Source organism: Monodon monoceros, unplaced genomic scaffold (genome assembly GCF_005190385.1).
Source record: "Monodon monoceros isolate NGI ecotype Baffin Bay Population unplaced genomic scaffold, NGI_Narwhal_1 Super_Scaffold_2, whole genome shotgun sequence".
Lineage (NCBI taxonomy): Eukaryota > Metazoa > Chordata > Mammalia > Artiodactyla > Monodontidae > Monodon > Monodon monoceros.
In genome coordinates, this window is record NW_021703776.1 from 62,239,743 (window position 1) to 62,265,953 (window position 26,211).

General features: G+C 42.4%; 1 protein-coding gene across 2 annotated transcripts in view; it reads left to right on the top strand.

Moving 5' to 3' along the window:
• The window catches only part of BMPER (BMP binding endothelial regulator), a 262,209-nt gene that overhangs the window by 25,950 nt on the left and 210,048 nt on the right, over window positions 1-26,211 (top strand). For both annotated transcript variants that reach the window (XM_029234380.1, XM_029234379.1), the window contains exon 3: window positions 4,953-5,052. In XM_029234380.1, the coding sequence (XP_029090213.1) occupies window positions 4,953-5,052 (100 nt within the window). The remainder of the gene's footprint in view (window positions 1-4,952; window positions 5,053-26,211) is intronic.

Consider the following 26,211-nt stretch of genomic DNA (forward strand, 5'->3'; position numbering starts at 1 on the left):
GGAAGGAAAATAACACCATCTTCTAGAGGAAGAGACTCCTGTGGTCTGCCACCTTCCTAATATGGCTAATCACATGGAGGATCAGCAGGCAAGGCACCAGGTATTTTCATTTTCCTTATTTCGAGAGATTTGTGTTGCTGTTTCATAGTCTAGAAATACCGCATCTGCCAGCCGACGTTTCTCCCTGATCACTCTCATCATATCAGCTGCTGTGTTGTCCTCTCCAGATTTTTTATTTTATTATTATGCTTAAATATAAATGAAAGGTCAGGTAATACTTTCCATAGTCCATAATAGGATTGCGCCTGGAAGAATCTTAGAAAAAAAAATATCTTCAAGACACTGGCTTGAAATAAAACAAAAGCATCTCAAAAACATTTTTTTTTTTCTCGTTGAGAAAAGCAAACCGGAAAATCTCAGAATGGCGATTTGCTATCTTCTCTAACCAGCCGCCCCCCTCCTCCCCGCGCTCCGCGCCGCCAAATCAGCGAGAGATCATTTCCCTCCATGCCAGACACTGAAAAATGCTCAGGAGGCACTGGCGGGTCTCTTGGCACATTTCCTAAGCCCAGGGGACTCTGTGCTGCCATCTACTGGCAGACCTTAGATACAGCAAGCTGGCTGCTGGAATCCTGTTTGAACTTGGCTGCGCCGGAGCTGTGGTTTGGCTCCCGTCCCTATAGAGCTTTGTTGCCAGCTATGTAAGTTTTTTTCTTTATTACTCCCTATGCCCCTCTTTTCTTTTTGTTTGTTGGCACTTCATTTCATGTGCCCCCAGAGGCTGTGTTTTGAATTTTGATATATTTGGTCTTTCTGAAAGGAGGCAATAGTGCAAACAGATGCCTTTGACAACAGGTAAATCACAGGCTGGCTGACCCTAGAAAGTGGTAAACATGGAGAGACGGAGACTGAGAATGAAAAATGTGATGGCGTTTATTACTCGTAGGCACTGGCTAGGTTGGTTTTTAAGAATGTTCTGACATTTTCCTCCAGAGCATTTTTACCACCATTTCTGTGGCTTAGATTTGGGGAGACTCAAACTCAGGTTGGAATCTTGGGGAAAATTTGCTTGGGGATGTGAGTCTGGCTGTCAGAGGTGTGATAGGCATAGATACCTATCAATATACAAAATAGTGCATCTTTCCTTGTTACCAGAAAACAGCTGGTGTTTGTAGACCTTCCCGTGGTTGGTGATGACACAGCTCTTTGGAGCTATTCAGCTCTTGTTAGAGAGCTCATTTCACATATGTGGAACCACCTGGAAGGTATTAATCTCTTCTGGGGCCTTAGGACTATGACATTCTTTAGTTCTTGTGTGTATCCTGCATGCTGGGAAGTAGCAAAGTGCAGCATTTAAGCACGTGCCTTTGGAGTCGGACCTCTATTTGTATTCCAGATCTTCCTCTTGTGTGACCTGGGCAAGTTTACTAATGTTGGTTCCTCATCTGTAAAATGGGGATGATGTGGATTTTTTTTGTGAAATAATGCATATACTATTCTTAGCACAGAGCCTGATACATAGAAAGTGTTCAGTAAGTGTGAGTCAGTGTCAGAAAACATTTTGTGAATGAAAACGTGAACCAAATGAGCCAAGACCTTGAGTAAGAGCAGAGGACACTTGGTGCACGTGGGGATGAGGCGGCCAGTGGAGAGGGAGTCCTGAAGACACGGCTTTGCGTGTGCCCCTTCTCACCAGAGCTGCTGGCTTGAAGACTAGTGTTTTTGTCTCTTGACAAAATCAGGGAAAGCAAAGCGAGTGGTCTTAATTAACCTGTGCTTGAATTTACTTGGTAGCTGCTGGGCTCAATTAAGAAGATGGAGGAATCAGCCTCTCACCAGCGATTCTCTGCAGTTTTTCTTTCTTTCTTTGAGGACCTGGGATTCTGAGCTTGTGCTCTATATCCATGCAACCAGGCAGCTGGGAAATGATCAGGTCTGGCAGCTCTGTACCAGCGTGACCCTTGGTAGATATAAAAAAACTCCAAGTGTTATCAGAAGGGGGAAAAAAACCTCACTAAACCTACAGCTAAGGTTTAGGTTTATTTCTCTCTGTGCGAGTGTGTGTGTGTGTGTGAGTACACAAAAAATTCCAGAAGTGAATCTACAAGTCATCTGGTTGAAATAAATTTTCTGCTGAACTATAATTACCAGCTATTTATTATGGATCTTGGGATCTTGCTATGGATTTTGATTGGCTGCTAGGTTTCTAATTTAGCAAAGAATTCCTATATGTAAGAGACTGTGTGTCTTCCTATACATTAGACCCCAAATTTTGACTTTACACCCACTCTGACTACTGTTAGAGTTTTTACTTCCTTGTGTCTGAGGAGTCTTCCTTTCAGAGAGGAGATACACTTGGGGGTTGGGGGGTGGCTTTTCCTTAAGGCTGCAGCCAGCTTTGCTGAATGCATAAAGCCGAGGTAACAGATGCTCTGAGGTAATGCCCTGGGTGGGGCAGCTGGTATCAAACTATGGCTTTGAGTAACTGCACTTTGCAAAGCTAAGTCACTGTTCATAATGCCAAGCAGCATAGACACCTGATCGTTGTTCTAGATTACTTTGGTGGTGGCAAAAGGGCACTATTAATTTTTAAGGATGTACCTCTTTAATTTGAATTGTGACTATAACTATGTATTATGTTTGTATTTAAGAAAAAAATATGAACATAACTCAAAGGGCCATGACTTACAGTGAGTCATGATGCCACCATTATTATGAAAAAGAGAGGGTGAGGGAAGGAGAATTGCAGGGCTCGGAGCCAGGATACCTGGGTTCATGTTGCAGGCAGCCATTCACTCCGGGACTGTGGACAGCTCCCGAGCCCACCTCAGCCCCGCTGGTACTAAGAACGCTCCCCGCACAGTGGTGGTTCTCAGCCTGGGCTGCACACTGGAATTACCTGGGGAGCCTGGTCCTGAGATAAATCAGATCTGAGCTTCAGGGAATGGGAGACAGTGCCAGGCTTTGTTAAGAACTGCACACGGGTTCTGATTAGCAGGCAAGGGTGAGGATCACTGCTAGCCCTATGAGAACCTTTATCACATAACACACACCAAAAAGGGGGAAAGAAAAGGAGACTGGATTACTCAGGTCAGCCACACCTTACAATCAGACACCAATAACCAATAAACGAAGAAATAGAAGGTCTGCACACCAGCCCTGCAGGAGTGGGTACAGTGCTGAGAACTGATGCTCGCTCTTTGAGTGGCCAGGCAGGTGTTGGGACGGCCCCATCAGTGTGTTTACCACATTGGTCTCGGTAATGATGGCCATTTTCTACGTGGAGGCATTTGAGCAGCACCGATTGGGGTGGGCTCATTATTCCCATGCTTCAGTGGCCTTGAAAAGCCATCAGCGCAGTGAGACAACAAGACTGTGTAGAAATAGAGCTGTTGGAATGGCGAGGCTCACCTGTGCCCAGGCTCCATATACCTTACTCTGGGGGAGGAGTGATTGGTGAGTTGGAGGGAGTGGGGTTCTGGGACTCTCAGAGGTTCTGCTCATTCAAAAAGGGAGGAGATGACAATTTGGACTCATTTTAGAATCATTTTAGCCCCTGGGAACATTTTGAGGGGCTCTGCAACTCCTAGGGAATTGGAGGGCAGCACAGAAGGTGACATGTTTTATCTGAGAACTGCTTTAGAGCTAGAATTTGGTGTATGGGCTCAGCTTGGCCCCCAGGTCCCCAACACACACACACACACACACACACTTAAACACTTTCACACCCCTCACCCCCTCACACCCCTTCTTGGTGCTTGAATAGAAGTGGGGAGATCTTCCTTATTCTTGACATTGAAGCATACTGGTTACACTTGTGAATCTTCCCAAGGTCATTGTCAGGGCTGAGTCAGGATTTCTCCTGCACATATTCCAGGAGGGTTCTGAATTCATCTCGAGGTCAGAGGGCTGGTCAGTTGCTCCTCTCTGATCTTTCCCTAAATCAGGCAATGAATGTGGCCATCCCAGCCTTAACTCAGGGTAGGACGTGGGCATTGTACACATTTGTGAGCTCAATATTGAAATCCACCTCTGCCACTGCAAAGCTGTATGATCTTGAAAAAGTCATAGACCTTCTCTGAACAGCAGTTTTCCTGCTTATAAACAAGAGATAGTGATAATACTTATCTCACAGCATTTTAATAGGAATGAAAGCAACAGCACCTAGCATTTACTAGAACCTTGTTACAGCTCCAATCTCGTTGAAGTGTTGTGACATAGTATTTTTGGTTCATGTGCATCCTGTTCTCCAAACAGGTATATGCATCATATTTGGATCTTCTTGAAGTCATTTTAATAGCTAACTTTTCAGGATAAAACCAAAGATGCAAATGCTCACCACACTGTCATTAGCATAAGTGCTAATATAATGCAGCTGTCCCACAGCTATAAAACACTGACTCCTGTGTCTCTGCTTGGCATAGGGAATATTATCTTTTCTCTTACTGAGCCGATTCAATACTCAACTTTGTCATTATTTGAGTTGGAACTTTAGATTGCTGCATTTTAATGCACTCTACTATTAAGGATTGTTGGACGGCCGTGTGCAAATATTTTTGTTCTCACGATGCAGTCCTAGCCCAGGTAGCCCAATGGGCAAAATATGATTTACACAAATATTATCATTTCTATAGTGTGTACTAAAAAGAAACCTTAGAGCAGGGCGGGAGAAAGCCTCTCTCTCTCTCTCTCGGAGTTCGGTTATCTAGGTTAAATTGGCTGGTAAAGAAGGGACTTTTCATCCCCTTTCATCTGCCCCTAATCTCAATCTATTCCTGGAAGGATATTTTTGTTCCAGAAAGAGCAAAATCTCATTTGCTATCACAGAGTTTTCTCACCAAGATGAAGGCAAGATTGGAAGAGGGAAGCTAGGAAAACCTCAGCCATGTGGTAGGATTCTGGGGATTCTGTTTTGAAGTTGATTTCAAATGTTTCTTGTCCTTTTTGCCTAGAACAAGGAAGTGACCTGTAAGAGAGAGAAGTGCCCAGTGCTGTCGAGAGACTGTGCCCTGGCCATCAAGCAGAGGGGAGCCTGTTGTGAGCGGTGCAAAGGTAATTTATGTCTTGGCTGCCTTTTCTGGCTGTTCCTGCAGGCATTTTAATTTCTCTTTCTCTCACCTTTCTCTTCACTCAGCTCTTGGCTTGGGTGCAAGTGGGTGTTGGGAGGGAAGCTGCTGTGTGTGTGAGTGTTGGGGGGTTGGTAGTAAGGGGGGTCCTCCTAGTGGGGGATGAAAGTATGGCGAGCATCTACATCGTTGGTTTATTTTCTGAGGCAAGCTGTTAAAATGCCACAGAAGAGATGTAAACATGATGCCTCTGCAGGTTGGTACACACGCACGCAAGCCTGTTCTGTCATGAAGTTTCAACACTCAGTTTTTCGAGGCTCTACGCTCGCCCTGCCCACATCTGCCAGAGGAGTCTTTTAGACCAATTTTTATCATTTTGGTCCCTATTAAAGTTGTTTCTTTCCTTCCAAATGAAATCTAAGTCCTTCCCTTTGTCTTTGAAGCATCTCTAAAACGCATCTCTAATCTCTTACTCCACCCCCATCTCCTGTGGCCCTCCGGCACGCCTGTCTCTTTCAAACACACTGTTCTAGGTTGCCTCTGCCTTAGCTCAGGTCTCTCCCCCAACCTGCCCAGATGCTGCCTGTGCTCAAGGTCGCCCAGCCCTCATCCGTCACTTTCCTGGTTAAGTTTCCATGGCATCCAGAAGTTCACACAGATACTTCAGTGATGTGCGTTTTCATTGTCTTGTTTGCATTCAGTAGACCCTCAGCTCCTCAGGACAGGAGCCAGGTCACGCTCTGATGTCACCTAGTGTATGTCAGTGTATGCAGTGTGGTCCCCCAGAGGTCAAAATGAGCACAGTGGTTCAGGATGTGGGCTCCGGAGTCACACTGCCAAGTCCAAATCCAACAGTCCTGGGTTGCAAAGAGATTTCTCACCCTGAAGATGCATCCTGGGTCGCAGAGTGTTCCCCAAAAGTTCATGTCCATTAGGAACCTCAGAATGTGACCTTAATTGGAAATGGGATCTTTGGAGATGTAATTAGTTAAGATAAGGTCATACCGGATTAGGGTGGCTGCAAATCCAATATGACTGGTGTCTTTATATGAAGAGCAGACAGAGACACACAGAGAAGGTGGCTGTATAACAAGAGGGGCAGGTATAGATGCCTGGGCTCTGTTGCTGAGATTCAGATTCACTTGCCCTGGGGCGGGGGGCTAAGGCATCTGTCTTTTGAAGAAGCTCCCAGGAGATTTAATGTGCAGCCTGGGTGGGAACCTCTGAAAGAGACCTTGACCAGGTGATTTCTACCCCCACAGAAGAATATCCTTTTTTGGAGCTGCAAAGGGGAGGCTCCCTTCTGTAGAGCTCTCAAAAGGAGCTCCATAGAAACCAAGTAAACTAAAGCGCCATTTCTAGTGATAACCCACAAGTCTCTACGCTCAAGGAGGACTTTGAACTTTTCAACGCACACTATTATATGAAATCCACACATCAAGGATTAATGCCAAGTTGTTTGTGAGTAACTATAGTTATTGTAGTTACTATTTATAGACTTAAACTATAATGTTTAAGTCTATAAATAAATAAGAGGCAGAGGTTGGAGTTGTGTTGCCTCAAGCCAAGGAATGCCTCGGGTTACCAGGAGCTGGGAAAAGGCCAGGAGGGTTCTTCCCTAGAAGCTTCAGATGGAGCATGGCCCTGCCAACACCTTGATTTTGGACTTCTACTTTACAGAACTGTGAGAGAATAATACATTTCTGTTGTCTTAAGCCTCCAAGCTGGTGGTAATTTGTCACAGCAGCCTGAGAAACTAATACCCCAACGTTTTCACTTGAGCAGGTAGAGACATGGAACCTCTTTCTACCCGAGTTCCCTCTCCTGTTAAATGAGGATAATAATTGTGTCGGAGGGAGCTAATGGCGAGACACAGTCAATGTGTTTAGCAAAGTGCCTGGCAGTTAATATAATATAGTAGGTGCTCTGTAAATACCTGATGGACTTGACTATAAAAATGCGTCTTCCAAAGCCTTTTGGAGCAGGAGAAATTAACCATTTACTTCTCACCTCTTTCCTACGGAGTTGGGAGGCACATGTTTTACTCACGTGACTTCTGAGAGCTATTGATGCAAGACCTGAAATAGTAACTTCTTAGGAGTCTCCCAAGCTGATGGTCAGATAAAGTAATTACAGTTAAGAATACATTACTGGGACTTCCCTGGTGGTCCAGTGGTAAAGAATCCGGCTTCCAATGCAGCAGTCGTGGGTTCGATCCCTGGTGGGGGAACTAAGATCCCACGTGCCTCGGGGCAGCTAAACCTTCGCACCACGACTACTGAGCTTGTCCGCTTCAACGAGAGAGCCCATGTGCCGCAAACGACAGTGCCCAGGTGCCCTGGAGTCTGCAGGCCACAACTAGAGAGAGAAAGCAACAACAACAACGACAAAACCTGCACGCCACAACTAGAAAGAAGCCCGCGCGCTGCAACGGAAGATCCCGCACGCCTCACCAAAGATCCCACGTGCCACAACTCAGACCTGATGCAGCCAAAATAACTAAATAAATAAAATTAAATTAAAAAAAGAAAAGAATACAGTACTGAGCCAATGTGTGTCTACGTTATTGTTGATTCACCTTAAAGAACCTCTTCTATTTAATTCTTTATTTTTTTTACGGCTGATTTGCCATCTTCATCTTGCAAGGCTGCCTCGCCAGTGAGAGATGAGTTGGATGCTACAGGGCGGAAGCAGAATGTGTGAAGGAACCATGCCCGAGGCATTAGGTTCATTTCCAGTTAACCGTAGTACAGGAGGGCACTTTGGGTTGCTGTAGTGTGTAACCCACTTTCCTTCTTGTCCTGCTGTTTCCTTTATCATCATTCTTTCCTTTGATCATCCTAATCTTCCAAGGGAAAATGATACTTGTGGCAAATACATTTCATGAGTATTCTTTTTGAGCTTAGGATGATAAAGTCTCTTCAAATTAAACTGGACCCGAGAATAGACCAGTGAATTCAGCGCCCTGAATGCTCTTTCTGACAGTAAAGTCCAGGCCTTTTGGGGGAGATCAAAATCCCCAGCCTGCCCTGAGGTGGACCTTCCTGAGAAAGACTCCTGAAAAGTGCTGACTTGTCAGGCTGTAGAGGGGGCTCTTAAGATGCCCCCTTCATTTTCTCTATTTCTACTCCATAATACAATTTTTGTCTCCTGTGTTTTAAGGGACACAGTTGTATTTGCACTGGTTTATTTATGTTTTTCTGATTAGAATAGTTACATATGCTCATAGAATAAGCTTTTAAAAATAGGCTAAGGGCTTCCCTGGTGGCGCAGTAGTTGAGAGTCTGCCTGCCGATGCAGGGGACATGGGTTCGTGCCCCGGTCCGGGAGGATCCCACATGCCGCGGAGCGGCTGGGCCCGTGAGCCATGGCCGCTGAGCCTGCGCGTCCGGAGCCTGTGCTCCGCAACAGGAGAGGCCACAACAGTGAGAGGCCCGCGTACCGCAAAAGAAAAAAAGGCTAAACTGTGGAAAAGCAGAAAATAAATTACTCATGATCCCACCACCCAGTTAACTATTTAATTAACTATTAAATAGTTAATATTCGATATATATTTTCTGCATTTTTTTCCCCATGTCGAAGTGTTTACCTAGTTGATATCTTACTATTGAATTGTGTTATTGGTTTTTGTTTTTGCTTTTTTTTTTTCTTCTCCCACTTAACATCAGGGCATAACATCTTCTCAACTTGTTTGGAAATACTGTCCTTAATGGGCACATAAGATTCTGCGTGGGAACGTACCAACATTCATTGGGTCATTTCTCCATTCCTGGGCATTTAGGTTATACCCTGGATTTTGGCACTGGGCAAGGGTAAGTACAAGAAGCTGAGACCAAAGAACGTGTGCAGTAAAGGAATAACGACCAAAAAGGGAGGATTACCTCCCTTTTTGGGAGCATTACCTGGGTAGAGAGGAGATCTTGGTGTGAACCCAGAAACCACTCTGGATTTGGCCTTCCAAGGAATCTGGGTAAACCTCTCCTCCCCATCTCGTGTCCTCTGATCACACAGTGGAACAAGGACAGCAACAAATCCTCAGTGTGGTGCAGATACTCTGAGACAACCGCGGCAGCTGTGCTTCTCCTAAGTCCTCTTCCAACGGGCGTGCTCTGTGCTAACACTGGAGGTTTTAACTTAGAATGATTCAGTGAGGAGTCATAGTAATGAGGAGTTTGTTGATAATACTTTATTTTAGAGCAGAATGATGTCCAGGCAAGATTATCTCAGGGTCAATTTTGTTTGTTTTTTTTGCGGTCGACGCATACATTTGACTGTGCTAAATCTGTAACATGAAGCCCATTTTACAGATGAGGAACTGCCTTAACGATTTGCACTAAGTCACAAAAAGTTTGCAATGGCTAGCCAGGACTCACACCCTGTTCCTACAGACCTGGGGCCCTGTGCCTGGCAGGGGAAGGGCCTGGAACACCCGCGGGCGCTCCCGATCCACAGCCACCGCTGCTCTTGCTCTCGGGGACCCCGTGCCGCGCTGGCAGCGACCAGCGCCGACCGGTAGGAGGAGGAGGGAGGCGGGATGCAGGGCATCCGCCGGGGCCACACCGACTTCCGCCCGCCACTCCGGGGCTCCTCCCACCAGGGCTTCCCGCCTCCGGAACCAAGCCCCCTTCTCTGCTTCCGGGGCGGGTCCGGGAAGCGGATTCAGGGCGTTGAAGGGACCTCAAAGCCCCTCCGGCCAGTTAACGCAGGGTGACAGGAGAGCTGATGGACTTAATTCTCCTGTATTTTGAAAGTCATTTGCATTAAGAGGTACCCCCTTATGCTGTTTTTAAAGCTGATCACCAGACAGATCCGGCATCTTGTAAAGGTGAGCACAGCACGTACCTAACCTGGCAGAATGGGTGAAGGGTGTGGGTCTAACAGGCTTCCCAGCAAAGACACGCCTTCTAGAAAACCTTTCTACCATCAGCAGGCACACAACCGGATGGAACAATAGTCCAAGCCAGTTGCTTTGAGTTTCCCTGGAGTATTGTTTGTGTTTGTTTGTTCTTCCTCTTACCTGAGGGAATTGTGAGTGTAAGCAGTGTTTCTCAAAATGCAGTGGACCAAAGACTTACCTATGATAATGCAGCTTCCTGGGCCTTGCCCAGTAACAGTAGTAACTGAGATACTGATCATCTTCATCAAAACTGCAGGGGCTCGAACATATATATAGTCCTTACGCAGGGCCAGGCACTGGATCTTCACAGCCTGCTGAGGGAGGTACTATCAAAGCCCCGTTTTACACATGAAGTGGTGGCACTGAGAGCCCCAGGGCGACAGAGCTAGTAAATGACAGCGATGGGGGACAGACTGGTCTCACCATTAGGCTTGCAGGCCTGCTGTATCACAAGCTCTGCCCCCGGTTCCCTGAGTCTACATTTTCAGGTCACCACCGGGACTCTCATGGGGGCTGAGGCTTGAGAACCACTGCTACCAGGTAAAGAAAGGAAAGGAAGAGGGAAGGTGGGCCTTTTTCATGAAGGAATGAGAAGCACATCTGTGAGAGGCTCTTGGTTGATATCTGCCCTGGTCAGTGCATCTTTGGGGTGAAATCTCTTTGCCCCTCGTAGCTGTGAGGCTGTGATCCTTTGCTCTCCTGCTATTTTGAATTTTTTTTATCATTAGAATGATGGTATAAAAAAGAAAGAAAAGTAGATAATGACCAAGAAAATGTAACTCAAATGTTGAAGTGCTGGTGAATGGTTATCAAAACTCTTCCTAGTTATTCAGTTGTGTAAATAAATGGCGGGGAGGGTGGTGGGACTTGAGCCCCAAGAACTGGCAAAGGACTTCCCATCATTTGCTGAAACTTTTTTTTTTCTTTTCCAACTTCTTTCTCTTCCTCTTTCCCTTCCTTAGCATAATTATTTTCAATTTTAACTTTATTTTTAATTTTAACTATTGATGTAGTAGCTATCCCACTACTGCATCAATGCATTACCATACTAAAAATTTAAACAAGGGAGTAAAGTCTTTTCTGAGCTACAAAACCCCACTCTTTTCAGAAATAACAACTGTTATCAATTTATTGTGTCTTTCCCAGACCTTTTCCAGTTTATTACGTATACACACATTTATATATATATGTAATTTTGTATGTGTGGTTTTATTTTCACATAAATGAAATTAAATAGTAATTATTCTTTCACAGTTTGCTTTTTAAAAATATCTCTACAGTAATATGATTTAGGAATTTTCCCATGCCAGTTCATGCTTTTTAGTTGTGTGGATCCCATAGCACAGACGTACAATAATTTATTTAACGTCCCCTGTTGATAGACATTTAGACTTTCAGTTTTATGCCAAGCTACAGGGAACCAACTTGCCATTCTTGCTGTGCTCCTGTGTGTCTGATGCTCAAAGACAAACCTGGAAATCAAAATGCTGTGGGGAGAGGCATGCACAAGTTAAATTGTAATTGCCTCCAAAAGAGGCAAGGCTAGTCTCCTTTCCTATTCCTTTGAGAGTTTTCAAGCCTTTCTTCCTAAAAGATTATGATAGACTAGAGGAGAAGTTGGTATTATACTTAGCAACATTTAGGCAAATCGGCTGCTTTTGCCTTAAAAACTTGCGCACGTAGCCACGTTGCCCATACACTGCCCATAGAGCCAACTGTTTATTTGAGACTGCCACGTGCACACTCTTATCCCAGTTCTTTCCTGTTCTGGGTTTCTCCCATGTTACAAGGGATATTTTCCTCCCCCTTTCTGTGGTTTTGTGAGAAATGGTATCAAGTTCCTTTTAAAGAACCTAACTGAGGGTCAGCAATTCTTTTCTGTTTTTCAGTGAAATATAGAAAGCACTGACAGTTGTCAACAAATTAAGACTTGAATGGTGGTATTTTTGCAAAATTTCACCCAGTGAACTGAACTGCAGTAACAGAATCAAGTAAGTTTAGAATATAGGCTAGATGAAGAAAGGGGGACTGTTTTACATGCCTCTTATTTCTAAGAATGATTTTTCAATGAGAAAATATCATCATTCTCATTTTTATCATCTCAGTTATCAAGCATACTTCACATTTGAGGCATTTGAAGACTCTCTGAAGTTATTACTTTTTGTTTTGTTACTTCCAATAGGGAGAAAGTACAGAGAGAAGAAGGCATCTCATCAGCTCATTCTTTCTTGGACAGTCTCTTAAGAAATTTGGGCCATTTAAAATCCCCATATTAATTTATGCTTATGTTTATATTCTATGTGTACTGATGTATATTTGGGAACACTTGTAATTGGTGTTCATAGTTTATTTGTAATTATGTGGAGTCTCGTTTCATTCCTTGAAATAATTACAGAAGTTTATATTACATCCGTAAAGACTATGCTCATTCTCTGTGGGTCTTTAAGGATCATTCCTATTGTTTGTTTTGAGGCCAGGCTCAGTGATGATATTGTTCCTACAGGAAAACAAGGTCTTCTCTATGTTGGTCACCTTCTGGTGTGATGAAAAGTGGAACCTGCTTGTATTTACCAAGAGCTTTAACCCTTTGAGAAAGCCGTGGCATTTGCTTTTCCACTTAGTGCTGTTGAAGCCCTGTGGGTGGTGAGGTGTGAATTGTCTGGTTGATTTTAAAACCTTTAGCCTCACCTGTTACCTTCATAGTAGTAGTCCCAAAGGGATGTGTTTCCCCACAGTGCTGGATACTGTGTTAGTTGGTTTATGCTCACCACTTAGTCCTCACAACGGCAGGGTCACTTCTGTCTTTCTCATTTTATATATGAGGAAACCGAAGGCTCAGAGAGCTTAAATCACTCACTTGCCAAGGTGTTAGTGACACAGAGATCAACCAGAGGGGATCCGAGCCCTCAAGGAGCTTGCTCTACTGGAGGGACAAAAAAATACCCTCCAACGGGGTAAGTTCTCCAGGGAAGGTGTGCCAGAGTGCAGAGGGCAAGGGGAGTGTGCTGGGGAAGGCTTTCCAGAAGAGGCAACTCATTTTTGTGATCAAGAAGGAGTTCATCACATCCAAAGAGAGCTGTTTGCGGGAAGCTCCTAGGTGAAGGTCGTGAGCCACACAGAGGCATGGAGTAGTTCTTAGGCATTGCCCGCCACTCATGATCACCTAGGGCGCTTGTTAAAATATCATTTCCTGGGCTTTTAAGTTTTTGTTTGTTGATTGTTTACAGGAGGGTGGGGGGGGTCAAACAAAAACATGAATCCTATCATGACTTCTGCTTATTTTCCTTTGAAGAAGATGTTGGTATTTAAAAGGAAGCAGTAGAGTAAATCTGCTGAGACAGAAATATGAAAACTCATATTTCCAAAAGGATTTTTAGGAAGGTTGTGTGTGTGTGTGTGTGTATAGGCATTTGTGTTCTTGTTTGCTTCAATCGGATGGCTCATATGTTCCATTCATTCATTCATTCAACAAGTATTTACTGATCCCACGCCAGGTATTTATTGGATACCTGGCACTGCTTATCACATTGTTCTTACCTTTTATGAAGCCAGATTATTCTTTCAAACAAAAAAGTAAGTAAATTATAACTTATTCTTCTCAAGCAAGTGTTTCAGTGTACTTTTCAGATTATTTTATGCTAATAATTGTCATACATTTTAATCCAAATAGCCTAATAACTGGGCAAAAGATTAATCTAATTTGAAAAATCTCAATATTATTTGATGAAAACAAATGAGATCATTGAGAGGCAAACAGATGGTTTTGGCAGCTTTTCTGTATTTACTCGGACTGAGAATCACCCTTTAATTTGGGTGATTTAATTTAATCACCCTTTAATTTAATTTGATTTCATGAGCAATAATGTACTTTTTATCTGAATATATGTTTGTTATTAGTGGATAATAAACAAATAAGGTGTGTTTCAAACATTTATAGGTCAAATTCCATCCTCTTTCTTCATACAGAGCATAAAATATTAATTGTCCACAATACTTTGATGAAAGATATAAGAAAATAGTCTTTCATTTGTCAGGTGGGATTTATTTTCCACAGTCTTTTCTTGTCTTTGATTTCTCTGTGCCTTGTCTCATTTTTCTATGGGTTGTGATCCCATGGGTTGTTTTTTAATAGTTTAATTTTTATACTTGATTTAAAAAGTTCCTATGATGTCTCAGAAAATGAAAGGAAAGAGGCAAACTATAAATATTTGCACACTGATTTCCAAAACTGGACAACCATCCTAGGTTCCGGTAAATAATTAGGGAGCAAAACATGCATGGAGAATTTTAAGGGGATTGGGCTCATTTATAGAGACCAGGTGCTGACCAAAGTAAAACAGAGCTATGAATAATGGTAAAAGATTGAGTATTATTAATTATAGCTTGCCTTTCAAGCAGTACAAAGTCACAAATAAGGAGCTGCTTCTCCTGTTGCTTCGAGAGTGACTTGGAAGATGACAATGCCTTCCAGAATATTGCTATGTGGCTGTTTTGGAGGGAGCCAGCCGATTACCATATATATGAATGAGCATTTAAAAAAAACTTAAAAAGGGCTTCCCTGGTGGCGCAGTGGTTGAGAGTCCGCCTGCCGATGCAGGGGACACGGGTTTGTGTCCCGGTCCGGGAGGATCCCACATGCCGCGGAGCGGCTGGGCCCGTGGGCCATGGCCGCTGAGCCTGCGCGTCCGGAGCCTGTGCTCCGCAACGGGAGAGGCCACAACAGTGAGAGGCCCGCGTACCGCAAAAAAAAAAAAAAAAAAAAAAACTTAAAAAAAATAATTACACTCCCTATGTTGACAGAATAAATTGTCCTGTTGTTTACACGGTTTAAGATGGAATAACCGTGAGTTTTTCCATGCATGTGTCAATCTGGTTGTTTGCTTTCAACCAGATTTCTTTTGGCATTTATAACCGTGCATTGTCTGCCGCCCAAATAAAAGAGCAGCTCTCTCCCCAGCCTCGGTTTTCCTTCCTTTTAGACATCACCAAAATCTCTGGTAGTTATTATGTATGATTGACCCGGATGCAGTTTGTCCCAGGTTTCACATTCCAAATAAGGAATGACCTGCCTTAAGGTTAATACTCTACCAGGCATTTTAACTGTACTGTGAACTAGATTTAGAGAATATTTTGGAATAGACAAACCCCAGTCTTTAGGTTTTCATAGATAATGTTATAGTCACCCCTGAGGTGGTGGTTATTATCGTTCTGATTTAACAGATGGGGAAACAGAGATGCTTAGAGAAGGGAAGTGATGTTTTTCAAGATCCCACAGTTGTTCAGAGGTAGCAGGGCTCAGACTCCAAATGCTCCATTCTTCTGCCTGGTAATACATACGTTGCCTTTGAGATAAGAAGGAGGGAGGAAAGATCCGGAGAATTAGGAGGGCTCCAGAGATGAAGGAGTGAGAGAGACACTGGCATCAGTTTTGTCTGCATCAGTTTCATCTGTGTCACACCGCTTCTCCCTCCATGGACTTTTTCTTTTCTTTTTTTTTTTTTTACATCTTTATTGGAGTATAATTGCTTTACAATGGTGTGTTAGTTTCTGCTTCATAACAAAGTGAATCAGTTATACATATGTTCCCGTATCTCTTCCCTCTTGTGTCTCCCTCCCTCCCACCCTCCCTATCCCACCCCTCTAGGTGGTCACAAAGCACCGAGCTGATCTCCCTGTGCTATGCGGCTGCTTCCCACTAGCTATCTATTTTACATTTGGTAGTGTATATATGTCCATGCCTCTCTCTCGCTTCGTCACAGCTTACCCTTCCCCCTCCCCATATCCTCAAGTCCATTCTCTAGTAGGTCTGTGTCTTTATTCCCGTCTTACCCCTAGGTTCTTCATGACATTTTTTTTTTCTCCCCTCCCCATATCCTCCCCATATCCTCAAGTCCATTCTCTAGTAGGTCTGTGTCTTTATTCCCGTCTTACCCCTAGGTTCTTCATGACATTTTTTTTTTTCTTAAATTCCATATATATGTGTTAGCATACGGTATTTGTCTTTCTCTTTCTGACTTACTTCACTCTGTATGACAGACTCTAGGTCTATCCACCTCATTACAAATAGCTCAATTTCGTTTCTTTTTATGGCTGAGTAATAGCCATAAAAGTCCATGGACTTTTATACTGTGGGTGGACCAGCAATTTCAGAGGACGTATGTGGACAAAGAAGCTTTGTGGAGGTACTGGAAACAACATGTGGCTTAGGAGGAGGTGGCTTTTCTTACTAATTGACTTTTTTGGGGAACCCCTAAACTTACTTTCTTTTCCTCTTCAGTATCCATGACTGTACTGCAGTGCCCCAGGGAGACAATTCATATGAGCTTTACTCTTTTGTGAGTATGTATGTGTATGCCTGGTTTCATAAAATATTTTTGATAGATAATGCATTCATACAATTAAAAATACACAAAAGGGACTTCCCTGGTCGCACAGTGGTTAAGAATCCACTGGCCAATGCAGGGGACATGGGTGTGAGCCCTGGTCCAGGAAGGTCCCACGTGCCATGGAGTAACCAAGCCCATGCGCCACAACTACTGAGCCTGTGCTCTAGAGCCCATGAGCCACAACTACTGAGCCCGTGCGCCTACAGCCCGTGCTCCACAACAAGAGAAGCCACCGCAGTGAGAAGCCCGCGCACTGCAACGAAGAGTAGCTCCCGCTCGCCGCAACTAGAGGAAGCCCACACACAGCAACGAAGACCCAACGTGGCCAAAAATAAATAAATAAATAAATTTATTTTAAAAATACACAAAAACATCTATAGTAAAAGTAAGGCTTCTTCCTATTCTCGACCCTAGCAACCTTGTACCCTTTCCTGGAGATAACCATTTACCGGATTTGTGGGAATCCTTCCAGAGTCAGTCTCTGCAGAAAGCAGTCTCCAGCAGCTTTACTCCTAGCTGCTTTAATGCTGAGACTCTGACCTATCACTTAAAACATCTTAGGAAATTACATTGCTCTGAAAAACATTCCCATCACTGAGCTGCTCAATTCCAGTGCCACTGTTATTTTTACCATGACTTTGAGCTTAGGAGAATTCTTGACGTGTTTCTTGAAGTTGTTAGATTATGAGATGCCTGCGTGTATATTGTAAGCTATAACTATTTTAACCTTTAACAGTATAACTAGTTTTACCTATTCAGCCCTCCAAAATTGAGTGGGGGTCGTTAATATGTTTTTAAAGGCAAGAAAAAAAACCCAATAACTTGAGGGATTTGTTTTCCTCCCTCCTTTTCTCTAACTGAAAAAAGATGTATAAAATGTTATATTTCATACATTGGCTTCCTATAATATAAACCAGGCTATTTTGGCATTTAAATTAAAAAAAGACCTTATTTGTTTGAAAAGATCTTAACATTAAAATCATACTTTACAAAACCTGTTTTTGTTGTTAAAACTAGTAAGAAAACTTAAAGCAGAGATCTGCTTTCTCTGTCAAATTTGCTTCAGTCCTTCTGTTAACAGCCTCAGTGTTTTAGACTCCATGGGATTTTGGAAGACAGTTTAAATGAAGAGTTTGTGATTGCCTTTAAGTTAGAAGATTAGATTTCCAAGGCTAGCTGCTGACTTGGGGTGCGTCAGTTTTTACTTTTCTGAAGTGGGCAAGTTGAGAATGTTCCTCATTGTGACAGAGGAGAACCGTGGTCCTGGTCTCTTGTCATATCACATGCAAAGTGTTGCAATCAGGTGTGGACCTGGCATCCATATAAAAAATATGGGAATTGTCTTCAATGGCTACCAGCCTGACAGAGCTTCCTTCAGCTACTAATGTCCAGTCTATTTCTTTTCTTTTTTTTTTTTTTTTTTTTTTTTGTAGTACGCGGTCCTCTCATTGTTGTGGCCTCTCCCGTTGCGGAGCACAGGCTCCAGACGTGCAGGATCAGCGGCCATGGCTCACGGGCCCAGCCGCTCCGTGGCATGTGGGATCTTCCCGGACCGGGGCACAAACCCGTGTCCCGTGCATCGGCAGGTGGACTCTCAACCACTGCGCCACCAGGGAAGCCCCTGTTTATTTTCTATTGATGCATAACAAGTTTGTCATCAAACTTAGTGGCCTAAAATAACAGTCATTTATTATTACATAGTTTCCATGTGTTAGGATTCTGGGCATGGCTTAGCTGGGTCTCACAAGGCTGCAGTCAAGGTCAGCCAGGGCTGCGGTTTCATCTGAGGCTCAAGGTCATCTTCTAAGCTCGTGTTGTTAGAATCCAATTCCTTGTAGCTGTAGAATGGCTTACTTCTTCAAGGCTAACAGGAGAGTGTCTCTCTGACCTATGGACTCTTTTTAAGGGCTCACTTACTAGGTCACGCCCACTCAGGAAAATTTCCCTCTTTAATGACTCAAAGTGAAATTGATTAGGGATCTTAATTACACCTGTCAAATCGCTTCATCTTTGTATAACCTAATCATGGTAGTGACATCCATCACATCCACAAGTCTTGCCCACACACAAGGGCTGGGGATTACACAAGGTGGAGGTATCAGGGAGTGGAAGTCTTGAGGATCACCTCAGAATCTACCAACCATACTCAGAGCAGCTCTGGTATGCATGGCAGGTAGAAGCATCTATCAAGAATGGCACTTAGAGCTAGAATATACCTTATGGATCCTGCACACTACAAGTGCTAGCAAGTGCTCACCCTTGGCGGTTCCCTTTCCTCCCTGTAATGTCTGGCTCCTGCTTACCTCTCTAGCCTCCTCTTGTTCTGGACTCCTGTGGTTAGGAGACTTTATTTTGTTTCTCTCCATGTTCTGTGCCTGCTTCTGGTCATGGAGCTTTGCACGTACCGCTCGCTCTGTCTGGCTGCTTTTCCACCCTATGTGACTTTTACCCTTTCTTCAGCTCTCTCTTTAGGCATCACTTCCTGGCCTCCATGGCCACTTGCCATGGAATTAAGTATCTTTCCTTCTTAACACTAGGCACAACTGTGATTTCGTGTTTTCATTTTCTGTAACTCCCACTAAATTAGAGGCTTTGTGAGGGCAGGGACCATAGTGTTCTCAGCCATAGTCACTGTGCCTGGGACACGGTAGTTGAATACATGTTGGAAAAAGGTGAGGAAGAGAGGAAAATTGGAAGCAAATTCCAGTCTTCCTGGTTTAGTACATGTCTCTTGAAATCAACTGCGTATTTAATATATTACTGTTGAGCCATATACATCTTAAGTCCTTTTTGGAATTCAGCAGAACTTAAAAAGAGTTGAGTGAGAATTATAGGGAGAGAATAAAAATGGATACGTAGGGCTGAAAAATGGCTGGTTGTCTATAAACCATTCCCAACCTCCTGTCACTTTACTGTTTCTTCACTGAATTCCATAGAGGTTTAAAAAAATCCTTAAAGTCACCATAGCCTAAGTGTATTTTCATGTGGTAGTGGCTGTAGGATATTTCAGTACTTTTAGACTTAGTGATAACCTTAATGCAATTTTTAGGAGATCTTTCACTGTATTGTGCAGCATTACCAGATAATATGCAATTATGGCTTCAGATTTCCTAGTTACCGTCATTTTGATAGGATTATGTGCTTCCTTTTATAGTATCATATAAAACACACTTTTAATTGGGCTTCAAGTTTTCTACAGCTGCTCTGAGAACTACTCTGTTACTGCCTCTGACTTGCCCACCACGGAGAGCAAACCGCTCTACACTTTAAAATGATGTTCCCCTGCTCCTCTCTGACATTTCAGTACAGGAATGAAATCACAGTGGTGCTCATCATCTCGAAATGTCTTAAAATCAAAATATTCTTATCTCGGGACTTCCCTGGCGGCTCAGTGGTTAAGAATCTGCCTGCCAAGGCAGGGGACATGGGTTCAATCCCTTTTCTGGGAAGATCCCACATGCCATGGAGCAACTAAGCCCGTGCGCCACAACTACTGAAGCCCACGCACCTAGAGCCCATGCTCCGCAACAAGAAAAGCCACCGCAATGAGAAGCCCATGCACTGCAACGAAGAGTAGCCCCCTCTCGCCTCAACTAGAGAAAGCCCGCGCAGCAATGAAGACCCAACGCAGCCAAAAATAAATAAATAAATTTATTAAAAAAACAACAACATTCTTATCTCCCCTGAGGCTTCTATTAAGCATTGTTTCCTGGAGGCTATCAAACTGTGAAAATAAAGCTAGGTATTCCAAGTGGAAAGTTGGAATGATTCATCAAAAACTACAGGAAAGAAGTGATTTCAAACAAAAGCCCCCAGTGTCTGTTTAGGGTCTCTTTGATTTGCTGTTTGAGTTTGGCAACTGCGAAGTTGAAAGTATGTCTGTATTTGTGACACATATCTATTTATGAAGATGCATGAATGTTCACGCATGCTATTGATTGTTTTTAAAATGACCATCATGCTACAATTATAACCATTCTTATCAGGCTTTGATCAGAGAATACTCTCCTTCATCCTGCTTAGAAGTTGGCACAGTTTGTGTTTAGGAACAAATGTTTTAGGTTCTCTTTTTTTAAAAATTAATTAATTTAATTAATTTATTTGGTTGAGCTGGGTCTTAGTTGCGGCAGGTGGGCTCCTTTAGTTGTGGCTTGTGGGCTCCTTAGTTGTGGCTTGTGAACTCTTAGTTGTGGCATGCATGTGGGATCTAGTTCCCTGACCAGGGATAGAACCTGGGCCCCCTGCATTGGGAGCGTGGAGTCTTAACCACTGTGCCACCAAGGAGGTCCCTTAGGTTCTCTTTTTGACAGGTATCTCACCTTGAGAACTAATGTGTATTTGCCATAGAAATCTATCTGCTAGAGAGGCTGACATTTACTAGAACTGATGTGATAATGAACATGAACAAAGTACATTGGTATTTTTGTGAACTTGATTGCCTCCTTCACTCAGATGGGCTTATTTACACTAGAGCCATCTAATTATGTTTCCAGTAGCTTGGTTTAAAGGGCTCAAGATGTTTATCCGCAGACATGCTTGGACATCGACCAGCCGATGTTTAACACATGAGGCAACCCTCTGACTACCTGAGAATGTCTGGGCATTCTCTGAGCCATACCTAGGACCAGCAGAGGGATCAGATTTAAAAATACACTTGGAATTTTTGATATTTGGGGTTCTGGAGCCTGTGCGATGGCCACCTTGATGAGGCTTTGAATGCAAGGTAACAACTTCAAAGTTCTAGAGGCAAGACCACACTGAAGTGCTAAATGCAGAAGCCAGGGTAATATTTTCAAACATCTAGACAGGGAGCTTCTGTGCCTCGGGGCCTGTGGATTGGATAGTCGTAAAGACTCTCAGTCATTTGAAGAATGAAGTGAAAGGGGTCTGGACTTGGAATTAGATCTGGAATCAGTTCCCTACTCTGCCACTTCTTGACCTTCCCTAAGTTATTTCTTTCCAGGCCTTGGTTTCTTCTTCTGTAAAATGCAGGGGCCCTGAACCTGAATGTGCCTTAGAATTGCCAGGGCTGCTTGTGAAATATTCAGATGCTTGAGTCCCACTCCAGACCAAGGGAAACATAATTTCCAATGGCATCTGTGTCCTTTTTTTTATTGTGGTAAAATACACAAAACATAAAATTTACCATTTTAAATTGTAGTTTGGTGGCATTAAATGCGTTCACATTGCTGTGCAGTCATCACCACTATCTATTTCTAGAACTTTTTCATCACCCCAAACTGAAACTGTATACCCATTAAGCAATAATTCCTCATTCTCCCTTCCCTGCAGCCCCTGGTAACCTCTATTCTAGTTTCTGTCTCTATGAATTTGCCTATTCTACGTACCTTGTATAAGTGGAATCATAATATTTGTTCTTTTGTGTCTGGTTTATTTCACTTAATGTAATGTCTCCAGGGTTCATTCATGTTGTAGCATGTATCATAATTTCATTCCTTTTTATGACTGAATAATATTCCATTGTATATATACACCATATATTGTTTATCCATTCATCCATCAGTGGACATTTGCGTTGTTTCCACTGGGCATCTATAGTCTTAATTAACCCCCAGGTGTTTCTGGTGGTCAACAATTTTGGAAGCCACTGAAATGAATGTTCCCCTGGTTAAATTATGAGCTTGTGTATACCAGGTTTGGGAGGAGGAGAGTGAGATATAATGTCATCACTGAAAAGATGTGACTTGGTATTCTTAAGTATTTTATCTAGGTATATAGAATAAACAGCATGATCTCTGATGCCAATAAAATACCCTAAACTCTAGCCAAATGTTCATGGCTAGAGTTTTTTTGTTAGGAACAAAAAAAAATTTCACGGACCCAATAACTTCTAATGTTAAAATAAATAGTTGTTTATACAGTGGTGTTCTGCAGTGCTTATATTTCTAACTCTGTGCTTGGTGACATCATGATGGTAGCTTGAAATTGACCATGGTGGTAGTGTTTATACGTTGGAAATTGGAATATGCTAAAAGATCGGGGCTTTTCTCTTCTGTAGAGCTGGTTGTCAAACATGAGCAGCACATCACTGACTATATGCCATGTGTTTGGTATTTTTCTTCTTTTTAACAAATATCACTAACAAAAAAAATGCAATTTTTAAGATAAGCCTTTGTTGACGAGCTAAAATCCAGAAATCCACGGTTCCTCTCAGATTCAGGAAGTGCAGGATTGCTAGTACGGAGCTCCCATTACCTGCCTCTATGTCAGATCCATATTGGTTGAGTTGGAGGCTCATCTGTTGGTGGAGATTTCTCCTCATCCCTCTCCACATATGATCACACTCATCAGTGACTGCATTTCCTGTTGGATATTTGGCTGTATCTTCTATACCCATTAAGCTTCTGTCCACAGGTTAATGTCGTTTTCCATTTTTTCCCATTTTAGAGAGGGTGAATTTTTCTCTTTAATGCCCTTATCTACCCACAATTCGATGTAATAAAGACCTCCCTCTTATTTCATGGCCTGAAGATCAGGGCAGGCCACTCACTACCTCCCAGAAGACTCTGTATATATGCTGGGCTGTTTCATCAGGCACCCTTTCTGCTGGCCACACAGTTCTAAAATCATCCCGAAGCAAAGGAGGCTTAGCTCAAACTTTTTAGAAAAGAGCTCAGGTAAAGGAGGTGGCAGATAAGAGGAAAAAGATGGGCTGTAGAAATCTACATTTTAACAAGCCCCCTAGGGATGCCCTTCGTCCTTGGACTGCTCTTTGACAAATGCTTCCCAAAAATGTACTAGGCAAACATCGGCAGGCTTCATCCTGCAGTGGGAGAGGCTCCTGGATGATGGGTGCATCAAGCCTGATTTTCCCATGTAAATACTTCTCAAATGGTGTAAAAAGGGGTATGCCCAGCAGGGGTTTGGTTTGGTAGACATAGAGAAGCTTATTTTAAAATTTATATAAAAAGGCAAAAGACCTAGAATAACTAAAACGATTTCTGTAAAACAAGAGTAAAGGGGGAAGGATCAGTCTACCCAATTTCAAGACTTATAGTGTAGCTACAGTAATAAAGACAGTGTGGTGTTGGTGGAAGAATGGACACAAAGATCAATGGAAAAGAATTAACCCAGAAATAGACTCCTACAAGTATGCCCAACTGATTTTTGACAAAGGTGCCAAGGCAATTCAATGGAAGAAGGCTAACCTTTCCAACGTATGGTGCTGGAAGAATTAGACAAAAAATAGGCGAAAAAGAAACATGGTATAAACTTCATAGATTATACAAAAATTAACTGAAAATTGATCATGGACTTAAATGTGAAATGTAAAACTATAAAATGTGTATAGAAAGCATGTAGGAGAAAATCTTTGAGATTTAGGGTTGGGCAAAAAGAGTTTTTACATTTGACACCAAAAGCACTTCCCATAAAAAGGAAAAATTGATAAATTGGACTTCATCAAAATAAAAAAAAAATTGCCTCGTGGAAGACCTTGTGAAGAGAAAAAAAGATCTAATTAGAAAAAGATCTAATTAGAAAATTGGAGATATTTCATCAAATAGTATATGGAGGTGGCAATAAAGCTTATGAAAATATATTCAACATCATTAGCCATCAGGAAAATGCAAATAAAAACCACAGTGTGATATCATTACTCACTTATCAAAATGGCAAATATATATATATATATATATAAAATATATATAGCATGATAACACCGAATACTGGTGAAGATGTGGAAAATCTCATATATTGCTGGTGAAAATAAATGGTTCAGCCACTCTGGAAATCATTATGGTAGTTTCTTCTAGAACTAAATATATACTTACCATATAACTCAGCAATTACACTTTTGGCTATTTATCCCAGTAAAATGAAAGCCCGTGTTCACTCAAAATCCTGTACACAAATGTTCACAGCAGCTTTAATTGTAATAGGCAAAAAACTGGAAGCTACCCAGATGTCCTTCAGCGGGTGAGTGTTTAAACAAACTCGGGTACATCCATACCATGGAATTCTACTCAGCAATAAAAAGGAAGAAACTATTTATCCTTGCAACTACTTGGATGGATCTCAAAAGAACTATTCTGAGAGAAAAGAGCCAATCTCAAAAGGCTACATACTGTATGATTCCATTTATATAAAATTCATGAATAACAAAATTACACAGATGGAGAGCTAGTTAGTGGTTGTCAGGGCTTAGAGATGGAGGCTGTAAGCGGAGTGAGTGTAGTTATAAATGAATAGCTTGAGAGGGCCTTGTGGTGATAGTACACTTCTGTATATTGATTGGTTACACAAATTTAAACACGTGATTCAACTGAATAGAACTACACACACACACACAAACACACACACACAAATGAGTGCATGTAAAATCAGTAAAATCTGAATGAGTTCAGTGGACCACACCAATGTCAACCAATGTGTTTCCTGATTCTGATATGTACTATGGTCATGCAAGATGTTAACACTGGGGGAGGCTGGGTGAAGGGTATGTGGAACCTCCCTGTATAGTTTTTGTACCTTCCTGTGAATCTATAATTATTTTAAAATATAAAAGAGAAAAAGGGAGGTGGTAAGATCTGACAATTTTTTTACAGTGAGCCCTAACATCCTATCTAATCAACCATAAAGGTTGCCTCTGTGTGGTATGCTTCCCAAAGTGTAAAAATGATGCAGGGCACTACATTAGTCACGCAAATGGCATTTTGTATGTGTGTTGTATATATTTTCATTTCTTCTTTTTGCTCGTCAAAGAGATTTTCACTGATGTCTTTGAAATGACATTCAGGAAACTGAGGATTCCATTTGTGACTTCTTATCTGTGGCTGCCATAATTTATCCTATGAGATTGTTGGTTGTTTTGCTGTCTTCAAATAAATTTTATTTTCTTAAGCTGCTCCTGTGCATCCCATACTGTGAAACATGTTCCTGTTTTGAAAAATGTGTGAATCTGACCTGAGATGTTTGAATTTGATCTTTTGATCCCTCGTTATTTGTTGCTTCGTGATGTCAAAAGGCCTGAGGCATAGCATGGTTCATAGCCGAAGGTAAAGGCATTTAGAACAGAGTAAATGTAAATCCACAGAATCGGTCTTGCCTCTTCAGCTGCAAAAGCTGCATTTTACTTTATAATACTAGTTTTAAGACATCACTGGAACATGATGTTAAAGTATCATGTAAGTTAGCAAGTGAAAGGCAGCACACTATCCTCCCCAGGGACATCATTTCTACTCTTGAAGCCACTACTTTTTGAGCTTCTCCCATGCGCCTGGCAGGACCCAGTGAATGAATGGAATGTGGATTTTAGAGTAAGATAAAAAGAGTGGGTGTGTGACCTGGACAGAGTAGTTTAGCTTTTCTGAATCTTAGATCCTCATTTTAAAAACTAGGGGTAAAGTGTTTTCCGCCCTAGAGTGCTTTTTATAAAAATAAAATTATGGCTTCCCTGGTGGCGCAGTGGTTGAGAGTCTGCCTGCCGATGCAGGGGCCGCGGGTTCGTGCCCCGGTCCGGGAAGATCCCATATGCCGCAGAGCAGCTGGGCCCGTGAGCCATGGCCGCTGAGCCTGCGCGTCAGGAGCCTGTGCTCTGCAACGGGAGAGGCCACAACAGTGAGAGGCCCGAGAACCGCAAAAAAATAAAATAAAAAAATAATAATAATAAAAAAATTAAATTACATGTGAAAATTCCAAGTACAATGCCTCACCTAAAACAATTATGCAGTGATTTAAATTTTCTCCTTTTCTTCTGTTGGAGGGTTATTTACATAATATTTCTGAAAATATTTTTGGAATTCATCTTTTTTTTTAAAATAAATTTATTTTTGGCTGCGTTGGGTCTTTTTTTAACATCTTTATTGGAGTATAACTGCTTTACAATGGTGTGTTAGTTTCT